This window comes from Hypanus sabinus, chromosome 1 (genome assembly GCF_030144855.1).
Source record: "Hypanus sabinus isolate sHypSab1 chromosome 1, sHypSab1.hap1, whole genome shotgun sequence".
Taxonomy (NCBI): domain Eukaryota; kingdom Metazoa; phylum Chordata; class Chondrichthyes; order Myliobatiformes; family Dasyatidae; genus Hypanus; species Hypanus sabinus.
In genome coordinates this window covers 10951436-10964055 of record NC_082706.1, presented here as the reverse complement: position 1 = coordinate 10964055, position 12620 = coordinate 10951436, and the positions used below count along the sequence as shown (strand labels likewise).

The following is a 12620-nucleotide window of genomic DNA, read 5'->3' as shown; positions in this document are numbered from 1 at the left end:
TCTTGTCCTTTCCTTCATTACTCTGGTGATTAACTTTAACCATGCTTCCTTTATGCTCTGTAAAATGAGCTGGGCCACCCAAGGTCAAAAGCTCAAGGCAATGATAAGAAACGTAGCCAGCAGCTATTTAAAGGGGACAAAAATAAAGAAGTGGCTGTGGAGATACTGAAGCATCATTTGCCAGTGAGAGATGGGACTTCCATACTAGCAAGCCCACCAAACCCCTCTCCCTCCCCAGATCCAGATCAGCCAGATCAGAGGTCCATGTGGGTAGGAGGTATGAAGGTCGGTGACCTCTAAGATATGAGAGATGGCAAGTCCAGAGTTAAAAGTCCTGAACTCTATACAGTCCGAACATTTGTGAGTCCGCAGTTTGAGGCCTGAGTTCGGGGTCCTGTCATCAGCATCCAGAGTACAAAGCTTTTGTTTGAGTTACCAACATTGTCAAATCATGAGGTTGATACAGAAGACCAAAGCCTGAAAGTCTGGAGGACTGTGTGTGCGTGTGTGTAAGGGATGGAAGGAAGTGGCTTGTGGGCATGCTAAATTTGTGCTGGAATGTATGACGACACTTGGGGACTGTTCAGCTTGTCATTAGGTGTAACTTGGTGTGTTGGTGCTTAACGGATACTACGTATTTTAATCTACATACAATAAACCAGTCTGAATCTGAGAATATTAAGGAAATATGAGAAATGAAGAGGGGGACTTGTTATTTGAAAATAATATATTTAATCAATCAATGAGAAGGTTTCTCCTCCAGTACAACAGTAATTTAAATAATAACAATAAATATTGAAATATTATACTTATGAATTCCAAAACTCAGCACACTTTGTTCACCAATAAATAATTCCAAATGATAAAAGATACGAGCAAGCAAATATTGCTGCCTGTACATCTCAGTAATCAGAAGATAGTTCTATCAACTATGAATCATATAAGAGATACTCTGTACTTAGTACATACATACTCTCTAAACCAACAATTTCTGATTGAGTTCTGAACAGTATAGAGACTTAAAATGCCTCATTTAGCTGTGAAGATCGTGATTCTCTTGCGGTGTTCCTTTATGTCCATTTCAACCGGCTGTTTGTTCCTGCTGGATGTGCTGATGTACCACCCACGGTACAGAGCCGACTCAAACTCAAAGTAATGGCCTGCACTTGAAGCCTTCTTGAAGAACACAAAGCGAAGCAGGTCAGTGGCACTACTGATATTTTGCAAATTCTGATCCCATTTCTAAGCAAATAAATGACAGAAACAAACTTAAGTACAGTTACATTTTAAATGACAAAAACTGTAAATAATATTACTCAGGACAGGTTGGCTTCTACATAGCAGGTGCTGAGCATGTGTTGCTGGGATGGGATTTGCACCAGCTGCATGTTTGGAAGGACAGCTCTAACCTTGCCAATCCTTTCAGCATTCAAAGTGTTCGTGAGACGTTCCAGTTTGGAGAGCAATGGTATGTTTTGCTCTGTTTAAACTTCTCATCGCTTAATTATCTATAATATGTAAATTGCTAACAATTCATTTTTGAAGCTGTTCTCAGATGGCTGACCTGAGTTAGGGAGGGGACATGGATCTCAACATTCCAGGATTGGGGACTAAAGTACAGAGTACTGACTACTGACCACACAGATTAGTGTGTTAAGTGAGGATTTAGTTGTGAAATCACTCTCCAGTCAAGGGCTTTCAGTTTCAATGATCAGCTTTGTAGAAAGTGTATTTTTTCCGGTAGAGAGAGAGAGAGAGAGAGCTTTCAGTCTATCTTCTCAATGCTAGCTTTTGATTGTGCCATTTTACTCATTTTTCCAATCATTTATTCTTTGTTCTGTTCCTTGCCATCAATTCACTTTGATTTTCCTGCTATGCGGAAACACCATGGGTAACCTACAGGGGACAGTTAACCTGCACGGGACAGTTAACCTGCACATCTTTGGGTATGGAGGATAGTGGAGCACGTGGAGCAAACACTCATCCAAACTGGAAAATGGCCAGTACTGTGGAAAGGAAATTCTTCAGGAGGAATTTAGATATGGTGAAAGGTTTTGGAAGGTTTCTCCCTGAGGTTCTGGAACCTTAAAAAATGCTGGACACAGGCTAACAAAGCCAGTATAAGGGAGACATTTTGAAAAGTGGATCAAATTCAGTCACATGCGATTTGTAGAAGGGTCAAGGAAAAGGTGGAAGCAGAGGCAGATTCTCCAGACGACAATACATGAGACTGTGCACCAGTCAGTTAACCACGTGCATACATGATTTCTTACCTCCACCCGCATCCTGGGATTGTCTGGTGGCCCTGAGCACGAGAGGAACATATTCTGATTGTTTATTCCCAGAACAACTGGCAAGTAATTTACTTCACTGGCAGTTGCCTTGTAGTACCTCACATTCAGTGTTACTGTCAACCAAAGGAGGGTTATTTTAGCACAGTCATCAAAACATATATATGCTCATATCAATAGACAGTAGGCAATAGACAATCTATAAGAGCTCTATCTAACTCTCTCTTGAATGCATCCGGAGACTTGGCTTCCACTGCCTTCTGGGGCAGAACATTCCACATATCCACCACTCTCTGGGTGAAAAAGTTTTTCCGCATCTCTGTTCTAAATGGCCTACCCCTTATTCTTAAACTGTGGCCTCTAGTTCTGTAAAAGTGTTAATAATCAATAAAAGTGTTACAATTTGGTAGCTAGTTTATCTGGAGTTATAACCAAGCCATTCATTGGATCTAAGTTATCTAAGTAAACATGAATGGAGCAATAAACATTGGTGCAGGACAACTATTCGGACTCCCATTCCTACCCATGATTCATTCATAACTTTGCTTAGCTCTATGTTGCTATTTCAGCTGGAGAAGCATGCTGATGACAGTGTTAAATAAAGTGTCACAGCCTGAAGGCAGCACATGTTTAGGGAGTTAAAGGTATGAGAGGGACATGTGAAAAGGAATTGAAGAGATTTCCTCTTTTGTGCAATGTTCCTTCCCATTCGTCACAACACCTTGAAGATTTAGATACTTCTGCCAATCTTTCCATATGTTAAGTACAACAGAAAAGTGGGAGCATAAAGTTTACCCACCTTCGTCTGATGGCTGCTGCAAGAACATGGCCAGGAGTTGGAGGTTCTCTGATAACTTCAGGCATTTGTCTTGTTCATCCCTCACCTGCTGACACTCAGTCTTCATGAACCTGTAGGAGCTGGGCACCACTTCAGTATCTTCATAGTCGGTGTAGGTGATGGCTTCTGTTGGCACAAATAAAATTAAATTATTGATCATGGTATATTAACAGAGATTAAACATAAATTATATCCCAGACTCAACTGTTCCCTGTTAAATGTAGACCATTACAGCACCATTTCGGCCCTTCAGCCCATGAAATTGTGATGTCCTTTTAACCTAGTCTAAGATCAAACCAACCCTTCTCTCCTGCATAACTCTCCTCTTTTTAATATATCATTCATGTCTATCTTAGATGTTCTTAATGTATCTGCCTGTGCCACCACAGTTGGCAGTGTGTTCCATGTACCCACCACACTTTCATAAAGAGCTTACTACCTCTGACATTCCTCCTGTACTTTTCTCTGATCACCTTAAAATTATGCAACCTTGTATATTAGCCTTTTCTGCCCTAGGAAAAGTTTCTGGCTGTCCACCGTCTATCTTATCATCTTGTACATCTCTGTCAGGTCACCTCTCATTCTTTGTCCCATGACACTGAATGAGCAGCAGTGAAGGCTCAGTGTCAACAGAACCACTAGGATCAGGAGCAGATTGCAGGCCTTCACATTGGAACCACTGCTTCCAATTGTAACTAATCACGACAAACAGAGTAACAATACTGAAAGGAAAGATCAGCTCACCTTCTACAAGTGCATTGAAGTTTCCAAGCAAGTCAGTATCTTCAAAGCAAGTACTTTCACAGCCCCAGCTGTCTCTGCATGGCTGCTGCAATATCTTCTTGAATCTTTCAACAGCAAGGGTCAACATGATGGCTTTCTCCAGCGTCAGCTTTGTAGAGCCGTCCGTGCTAATGGACGAGGACCTCCCTGTGATCTTCAAGTTGTAACTGTCTGAATGGTGGTGGGCAGCGCTCAGCCCCATTGATGATCTTTTTTGAAACGGGCTCTGCATAATGAGAAACCACCAATAAATCCCCCAATTCAGCTTTCACAGTAATTTTAGAGGGGCTGATAGCTAGGGTATGGAACAATTGATAACCAGGGGGAAGTCTATCCTAGGATTCATTGGATAAACATCAGATTTGAAACCTCACAAATAAAAAGTAATTCTGATCATGCTTTTATATTGTGATTTTGATACCTCGTGGCAATTATATATTTATTAATGCAATCTTGCAATAATTTTAACAAAAGTATCTTCCCCAAAACCTGTTCTGGTATCATCTATATAATTCTTACCTTGACCCGGGGACAAGAAGTAGGAGATGTAATATGACAGTCACTGTTGTGCCAGTAATTTGAGGATCTACAGATGAAAGAATTGTCTCGGTCAGTTTAGATGGAAAAAGGTAAAACCACCTTTAATACTTCATGTACCGCACAAGAAAATGACAAACACAAGAGGTTATGTTGTTGCTGGAAATCCAGAGCAACACACACAAAATTCTGGAGGAGCTCAGCAGCTCAGGCAGCATCAACCAACCTTTCTTAGGCATCTTCCCTCTTACTTTCCAGTCTTGAAGAAGAGTCTTGGCTCGTAACGTCAACTATTTATTTATTTTCATACATGAAAATCACAAAGTTACTGAAATAGTTACGTCATGCTATGAATCCTAGGCAATGGAAGTGGGGCCAGTCAGATATAACCCTACTCCACATTCACTTGTCTGCAGCTGGCTTTCACACACTTACAAAATAATATTTCTGGGATCAGACAGGATGCACTGACCTTTATTTGTAAATTAGAAAATTTATTCTAAGAAAATCTTAGAAACTATGAACATTGCCACAGTTAACAAATCTGATTATAAGCAACAGGCGAGTTTAATTATAAATAGCGTATGGCAGACATATAACCAATGCTGTATTTCCCTTTCACTCTAAAGTACTGCACTGATGATTAAGGCTGGGCAATTTCTCCAAACTGTATTCTCATTCTTTATGATAAAAATATCATTATTTTGGTTTGTTTTGAGCTCTGGTCAGACATATTTATTAGCTGGGAATATATACACTATTCAAAATGGGGCACCAGTGTGATTGCATAGGTACTGTAGGTTTTAAATGCTAAAAGAAATTACAATACAGAAAACCATGGGCTTACCTCCGGGGTTCACTTTCAGCCATTGGAATTTTTACTGATCCAGTCTCTGTCCTCATAATGACGAAGCTCTCTGAAGTTGTGTCTGACTGTCTCAGATTGTCAGGATATTTCTGCATGAGTTTCTAAAGTTGTTCTGCTGACGAACAGCCTTTGTTCCTTATTTAAAGCTCACTGACCTTGCATGCTCCTCCTCTTGGGTGTGCCACAGTGTTTGGAAATTTTATAGTTGTTCTCTTATTTGGTGAATCATATGCCCACTTCCGCAGCTTGCAGATCTTCCCAAAATTAAGCTCTGGTGGCATACAGGAGAAAATCTGTAGACGCTGGGAATCCAAACCACTCACACAAAATGCTGGAGAAACTCGCAGGCCAGGCAGCATCCGTGGAAAAGAGTACAATCTCTTAATGAAAGTTCTCGGCCTGAATTGTCGACTGCGCACAACCCTAGCTGTATGTCTTTGGAATGTGAGAGGAAACCAGAGACCCAGTGGAAACCCACACGTTCATGAAGAGAACACACAAACTACTTACAGACATTAGCCAGAACAAAATTTCCTCCTGTACACTCATCTGGCAATCATCTCTTTCCAGATCTCCAGTTAGTGAAGTGATCTATTTTGTGTTTATAGACTATCTCAAAGCCAAAGGCTGCAGATCAATATATCAAGATGTGCTATGGATAATTGTGTATAGTGGAATTGATACTTCATGAGGTGGAAACACAAATCAGATCAAAGTCACTGCTATTGTGATCAAAAATGGAGATTATGTATTAAGTGGTTTAAGGAGGCTATTCAATAGATATTCCCATCCTCCAAGCATTTATAATTACCTTTAGACTTTAGTGCCAAGACAGCAATCAACCTCAGCCTCTTCCTAAAGTCTGAAGCATGACTGAAAGTAATCATCAGTCACTTTAAAGAGTTGAATTCCAGAAGTAACAGTGATGCCCCTTGATATCGTCAAAAGTCGTTGAATAGTAGATTGGTCTGTAATGTAAAGCCCATGCTATTAAAGGGAGAGGGAAATTAAATCTAAAATCTGTTAAATGGCAGGACACGAAGATAAAGATTACTGATTTTGTGATTTTTTTACAATATACATGGTTTAAATAGATAGTTATGATCAATTAATTTGCACATGATAGAAAAATTGATTTCTAGAGGAAAGGTTTATACTGCAACAAGGTGTAGATGGTCTGGTCAGCAGATCAGAAAAGTGGAATCATTATTTTATCCATGAAAATATTTAATCAAAGTTTCTTTGGATCCAAAAGCGTTTTCCAAAAGGATGGTGGAAGTAAATTCAATAACAAAACTTTCAATTGAAAATTTGGTAAAATCTTGAAGGAAGATACACAAATATGCAATGTTATGGTGAAAGAATAGTCAAATGTGACTACCATAACATTTTTTCATATGGGTGAAACCTTAAATGATGTCATATAATTCCCTTTTCCTTCCCTATAGTCTAACTCTGAAGATAAAATAAAAGAATGGATGTGCAGGTTAACAGAAGGTGGAACTGAACTGCTGAGTCAAATATATTAACACATAATATTCCCTCAGGTGCTCATTCACATTTTCAAAGCTCAGAAAGATATCTTACTTTTTAACAGATGTGATTCCATTTTCAGAAACACAAACAAATGTCCACACCCATTTATTCTTTCAAAGTCATTTTACACAAAGGGATCAATGTTGATCATCAGCTTTGGACTTAGTCCCAGTATTTGCATGCCAAACTTTCATCAGAGATGTTTTTTATGTGAGACAAAACTGAGTAATGTAAACCACTCTCATCTTGTGGGAAAGTTTCAGGAAATTGTAATACGTCAGCTCACTAAGGTCAGTAACTGCAAGAAATATTGCAGCTCTCAATGCATACCAGAATGCCTATGGTCAATTGTACTCTATGTACAGATTAATGATAACGGATGAGGAGCATTTGATGGCTGAAGCATTTGGTGTGCAGTACTGTGCAAAAGTCTAAAGCACATATATATATAACTGGGGTGAGTTTGTAAATTTGGTGGGAGCAAAAACTGTTTGAAATGTTGAGGGTGCAGCAGCACAGGAGAGGTGTGGCAGAAATAGAGTACCAGGAGCAGGGTGGGGGGGGGGAGTGGTTGAGGCAGGTGCAGACACATGCCCAGCCCTGAGACACCAGTCAAGGTCACTTGATTCCAAACAATTGGTTTATTGATCATTATAGAATGTGTCTCTGGTGCCTCCCGCTCTTGCTCTCCTCCCTTCCCCTTTCCCTAATTATAATTCCCCTCTCTCTGTCCCTTTCCCATGCTCAGTCCAGAGTAGAGACCCACATCAGAATCAGGTTTATCACCACAAGTCATGAAATTTTTTTTGTGGCAGCAATACAATGCAATAAAATTACCACATTACTGTGCATAAGTCTTAAACACCTGAGCTTTGTACATGTGTGTAAAACTTTCGCACAGAACTGTACTCACTGGAGTTCAGAAGAATGAGGTGAGATCTTATTGAAACCTATTGAATATTGAAAAGCATAGATGGACTAGATGTGGAGAGGATGTATTCTACAGTGGGGAGTCTAAGATCAGAATTCAAAGCCTCAGAATACAAGGACATTTGGAACAGAGATGAGGGGGAATTTCTTTAGCCAGAGGATGGTGAATCTGGGATTTATTGCCACAGATGGCCTTGGAGGCCACATCATTGGGTATATTTATACCAGAGGTTGATAGGTTCTTGATTAGTAAAGGCATCAAAGGTTACGGGGAGAAGCCAGGAAAATGCGATTGATAGGGATAATAAATCAGCCATGATGGAGTGGTAGAGGTGATGCAATGGGCTGAATTGCCTAATTCTGTTTCTGTCTATGTCTTATGGCCAGCTGTCATCCTTCCTTGCAAGGATTGGTGCACCTTGAGTGGGAACAGAAGCCTCTTAAATTTTTTCCCCTTTCTAATCTGCTATCCTGTTGAGATTAATGTACTCAGCACCAACAGGACGGCTCTGCACAAGGTAGTAGCATGCTGTTTTTATCAACTATGTCAGCAGGGAAACAACCCTGGAGTACATGAGAAGATCAATTTTTAATTACACTCCAGTTAATCAGAACACTGCCAGTCCTTTACCACACCTTTCATATTATTTGTCTCTGCCACACTACCCTCATGAGCCTCCAGAGAAACCACAAGATGTCTGGAGCATTCTTATAAAGCCCGTATGCTACTCCATTCAGCCCAGGAGCAGATGTCACTCTTACCCATCAGACTGCCTTCTCCACTTCTCTCTATTTTGTCGGGTCAAAATCCAGGTGGTAGGTGGGGCGGGGTCGAATTGGCGGGATGTCAGATGAATCTTTTCCAAGTGCTTTTCCAGTTCTTGCTTAGATGTTTTCAAAGTTTCACTTTTTTCCAGTGTGAAGAGACCTTTAATGAACTTAAAAGGTTCTTTGTAAAACTGTTTTCTTGTTTGTTCTTTCTTTCCGTACAAGTTCCTTGGGTTCTGAGCTCTTTGCAACCTTGTCAGCTGGCTCTTGATGTCCACTTGAAGTTGGTTGAGCCCTTTCCTTTCACTATCTGGGACCTTCTTCCACTGTTTCCTCGGCCGTCTCCTTTCTTGAACCAGTTGTTTAATCTCCTGTTGTCTCCTGGTCTTTATTGCTGACAGTGATGTTTTTCCAGTCTTCCTTGTGCTGATTCCAAGCTGCTTGTCCTCCTAGCAGTAGATGATATCTCCCATTGCATCCAACTTTTTTTCTGCTGTTCACTTTAATTGCTCCAAAATTTTCATCAAGTTGTTGTTGATGGGTTCCCAGTCTTTCTTATCAGCAGTTTTGGGCCAATTCACAAGCGGGCTATGCCCTGAAATCTTTCCCTCTTTAGGAGGTGTTGGTGGTTGGGTGGTTCCCTCAGCTGGGATTTCTCTGCTGACTTCCTCAGTGTCAGGGGTGTTGGTGCTCTGCAAACTTTGGTTTGCATCTGGTCTCTGTGCTTCACTTGACTTAGTTGATTGATTTTGCAAGAAGTACTGGTCAATGTGAGGTCCCTGTCCCTGCTCCCTCAAGCATCCTTTCCTCCCTTAATGGAACTTCAACCACTTTTCTGATGTTACTTTCTTCCACCCACAGATGCACTCCTGACGCTTGTGTCCCACTATTGCTGCTGGTGTTTTGGTGATCTCTTGTGCAGTGCTCTCTTTATTCATGGTAGCCTCCATTCCTAGGTCTGTAGCTGTGTTATCAGTCATTGAGCCATCTTGTGCCCCCACTCTAGAGGTATCTTCCTTTGTTGAGTTTTCATAGCCATTAACAGGTGTCTCCAACATGCTGAAACAGCATTGAGAACTGCTGCCATGGGCAGCTAGTCCATGACAGCCCCATTGGGGTCGATTACCTCCTGTCAGCTCTCTTCCCATGCTGTCACAAAGTGTTTCCCTTGTCGTCAGCTGCCCTGACAGGTCCAGTTAATCAAAATCAAGAAACACAGGATAAGATGTCAATGGGTCGTGAGCACTTGCTCAATTTTGCCTTGATGTTGGGAGTTGCACAGAGCAACACACAGTTTTTAAGTGTGCATCCTCCTTCCTCAATGTTTCTTTGATTAGCCACTACATCTCCAGAGGGCTCGACAATGACTTCTAGCATATCAGAGTCACCCCTGTTGTCTGTCTTCCCACTCTCTTGATGCTATCCTGGAGCCCAGGAGAGGTCTTTTCTCTTGATCCAAAGCCAGTGACTCCTTTTTTCCACCACCTCTGATGCGAGTCTGATGGTTTGCTGTCAAGTCTGACCATGGATCCCTAGCTCCTTCAGTAATTCGATGGTGGATGAGGCTATAAAACCCCTACAATCCACTTCCACAAGGCAAACTTTGGTTTTCCAGCCTGTCACTGAGTTTCAGCTGCTAGATCTGCATAGCGTAGCCTGTTCTGCTCATATGCTTCAGCCACTGAATCCTCCCACGGGGCTGTGAGTTCCATAATGTAGACAATCTGTAGTGAATTGGACCAGAGAACCAAGTCTGGCCTAAGGTTGGTGGCAGCAATGTCAGGTGGAAAGCTGAGTTATTTTTTGACATCCACCAGCATTTTCCAATCACTAGCCATGTTAATCTGTCCTGTTTCTGGCTAAGGGGGGAGATTAGTTGGTCTTTTCTCTCCCTCCTGGACGAATGCTGTTGATGTCCCAGCATTAGTCACTCTAGGGGGCGAGGAGCTGGTTGCTACCCTCTTGGTCTTGTTTGCCACTGTCAGACTCTTTAAGACTTGGTTGTGACACCATGTTTATCTGCCTTGTGTGAGGCTGGTTTTGCAGCTTGCCAGGATATGCTTGGGGGTTGCCGGAATAGGGCACAGGGAACATGTTGGGTCCTCACCAAACCACTGGTGGAGGTTTTATTGAGAGGGAAGCACATCATATGTAGCTCTGAGGAGAAAGCTAAGTCTGCCTGCTTCCATCTCCCATATGATCTTCCAGCTGATTTTCCTCCTCTCAATGCTTTCCCACCACATCCTTTGCCCCTGCTTCACCAAGGAGACAACCTTTGCACTTCTGTCTGACTCTTCCTGTCGCTGCACTTCCTCAACAACCATCCTCCTTTGCTGTGGAATCATGGCCTTGTGCCAGGTGGGTCCATTTGCTGCCAGATCAAAGCCACCCCTGCCCTGTTGGACTTGCTCAACATGTCTCTGTGTGGCTGTTGTTGCTTGCTGCACTGCATCAGCTGGGATCCATTTTCGCCCAGTTGATAAGGTCCATGCAGCGTTACTGGTGGTCTTGTCATGAGAGTCTTTGACTGCCATCAGCAGATGCACCTTAGAATACTTGAATTCCTCTTTAAGGCCAATGAAAGGTAGTTCAAAGACTCCTTTACCATAGAGACTGATGTTACTGATACACCTTGGGACACTGAGCCTCTTCTTTATGAATGACGTGATGGTTTGCTCGAGCTTCTTCGCATTTGTTAGTGGGACCTCACAGACAGTGAGTGGCCACATCACCTGGGGTAGAAGTCCAAACTGTAAGCACCAGTGCTCCAGTTTTCCAGGCAGCATGGTCTTGTCGAATTTGAAGCTGTGCACCCTTTCCACTGCTGACTCCTCGATGAGCACCGGAGTACGTTCTCCCATCTTTTCTTCCTGAAGTCCACAATCAATTATTTGGTATCTAACAGTGAGGGCATGAGAATAAGCAAACTTCTGAAGGACAGTATCAGAGGTCAGGATTAAACCAAGGTGTCGGGCACTGTGCTGCACACTGAAGAAACCTGCATGGCATGGCTAAAGTTGACACTCAATGGCTACTTTATTATCTACACCTGTACGCCTGCTCAATAATGCAAATATCTAATCAGCCAATCATGTGCAACAATTCAATGCATAAAAGCATGCAGATATGGTCAAGAGGTTCAGTTGTTCAGACCAAGCAACAGAATGGGGAAGAAATGTGATCTAAGTGACTTTGACCATAGAATGATTGTTGGTGCCAGATGGAGTGGTTTGAATATCTCAGAAACTGCTGATCTCCTGTGATTTTCATGCAAAAGAGTCTCTAGAGTTTACAGAGAATGGTGTGATAAAGAAAACAAACCATCCAGTGAGCCACAGTTCTATGGGTGAAAATGCCTTGTTAATGAGAGAGGTCAGAGGAGAACAGCCAAGCTGACAGGAAGGTGACAGTAACTCAGATAGCCACGTATTACAACAGTGGCGCACTAAAGGCCGTTTCTGATCGTCCAATATGTTGAACCTTGGTGGATGGGCCACAGCAGCAGAAGAACACAAACATACACTCAATGGCCATATTATTAGGTACAGAACGTACCTTTTAAAGTGGCTGCTGAGCTTATATGCATATAAGGAGTTTTTAAATTTTCCGTGAAGTGGCCATGAAGACACACTGAACCAAAAGATGCAAGGTTACTGGAATATCCAATACGCAAATAAAACCAGTCATTTTCTCCCAGATATCATTAGTCTAAGGTAAGAAACTAACATGAAAGAATCTGACCAAAGATCTTGCTGTGTGTTAATTATGCAGAATGGATCAAGACCACGGGGATTGAAGGAGGAACTGAAACAAGAACAAAATTTGAAATAAGGAAGAGGTTTTGCCATTTGGAAATTTGTTCCAGTATCTATAAGCTGCAGATATGGAACTTTCAGATTATAGTCCTGCTATATTATGCTACTCCCACACACACAACGCTTCCTCATTTGCTTATAATTTGGCTTTTTTGCATTAGTTTCCTATGGTCTTGGGCCCACACTTTCCCTGTTACTTATCTTGAGTTGCTAGGTCATTATGGTCTATGTTTACAGTTGACTGAAATCAAAGT

The 12620-nt window shown here is 41.8% G+C and overlaps 1 protein-coding gene across 1 annotated transcript; it reads right to left on the bottom strand.

The window, feature by feature from the left end:
* Positions 1-721: 721 nt before the first annotated feature.
* On the bottom strand, positions 722-5416 carry LOC132387010 (interleukin-1 beta-like). The gene is made up of 6 exons (XM_059959645.1): positions 5297-5416; positions 4432-4498; positions 3874-4138; positions 3091-3255; positions 2274-2407; positions 722-1242 (listed from the first exon to the last, which is right to left on the bottom strand). Exons 1-6 carry the CDS (start codon positions 5410-5412, stop codon positions 1030-1032), a joined length of 960 nt encoding a protein of 319 aa, XP_059815628.1. The 5' UTR covers positions 5413-5416; the 3' UTR covers positions 722-1029.
* Between the last annotated feature and the right edge of the window lie 7204 nt (positions 5417-12620).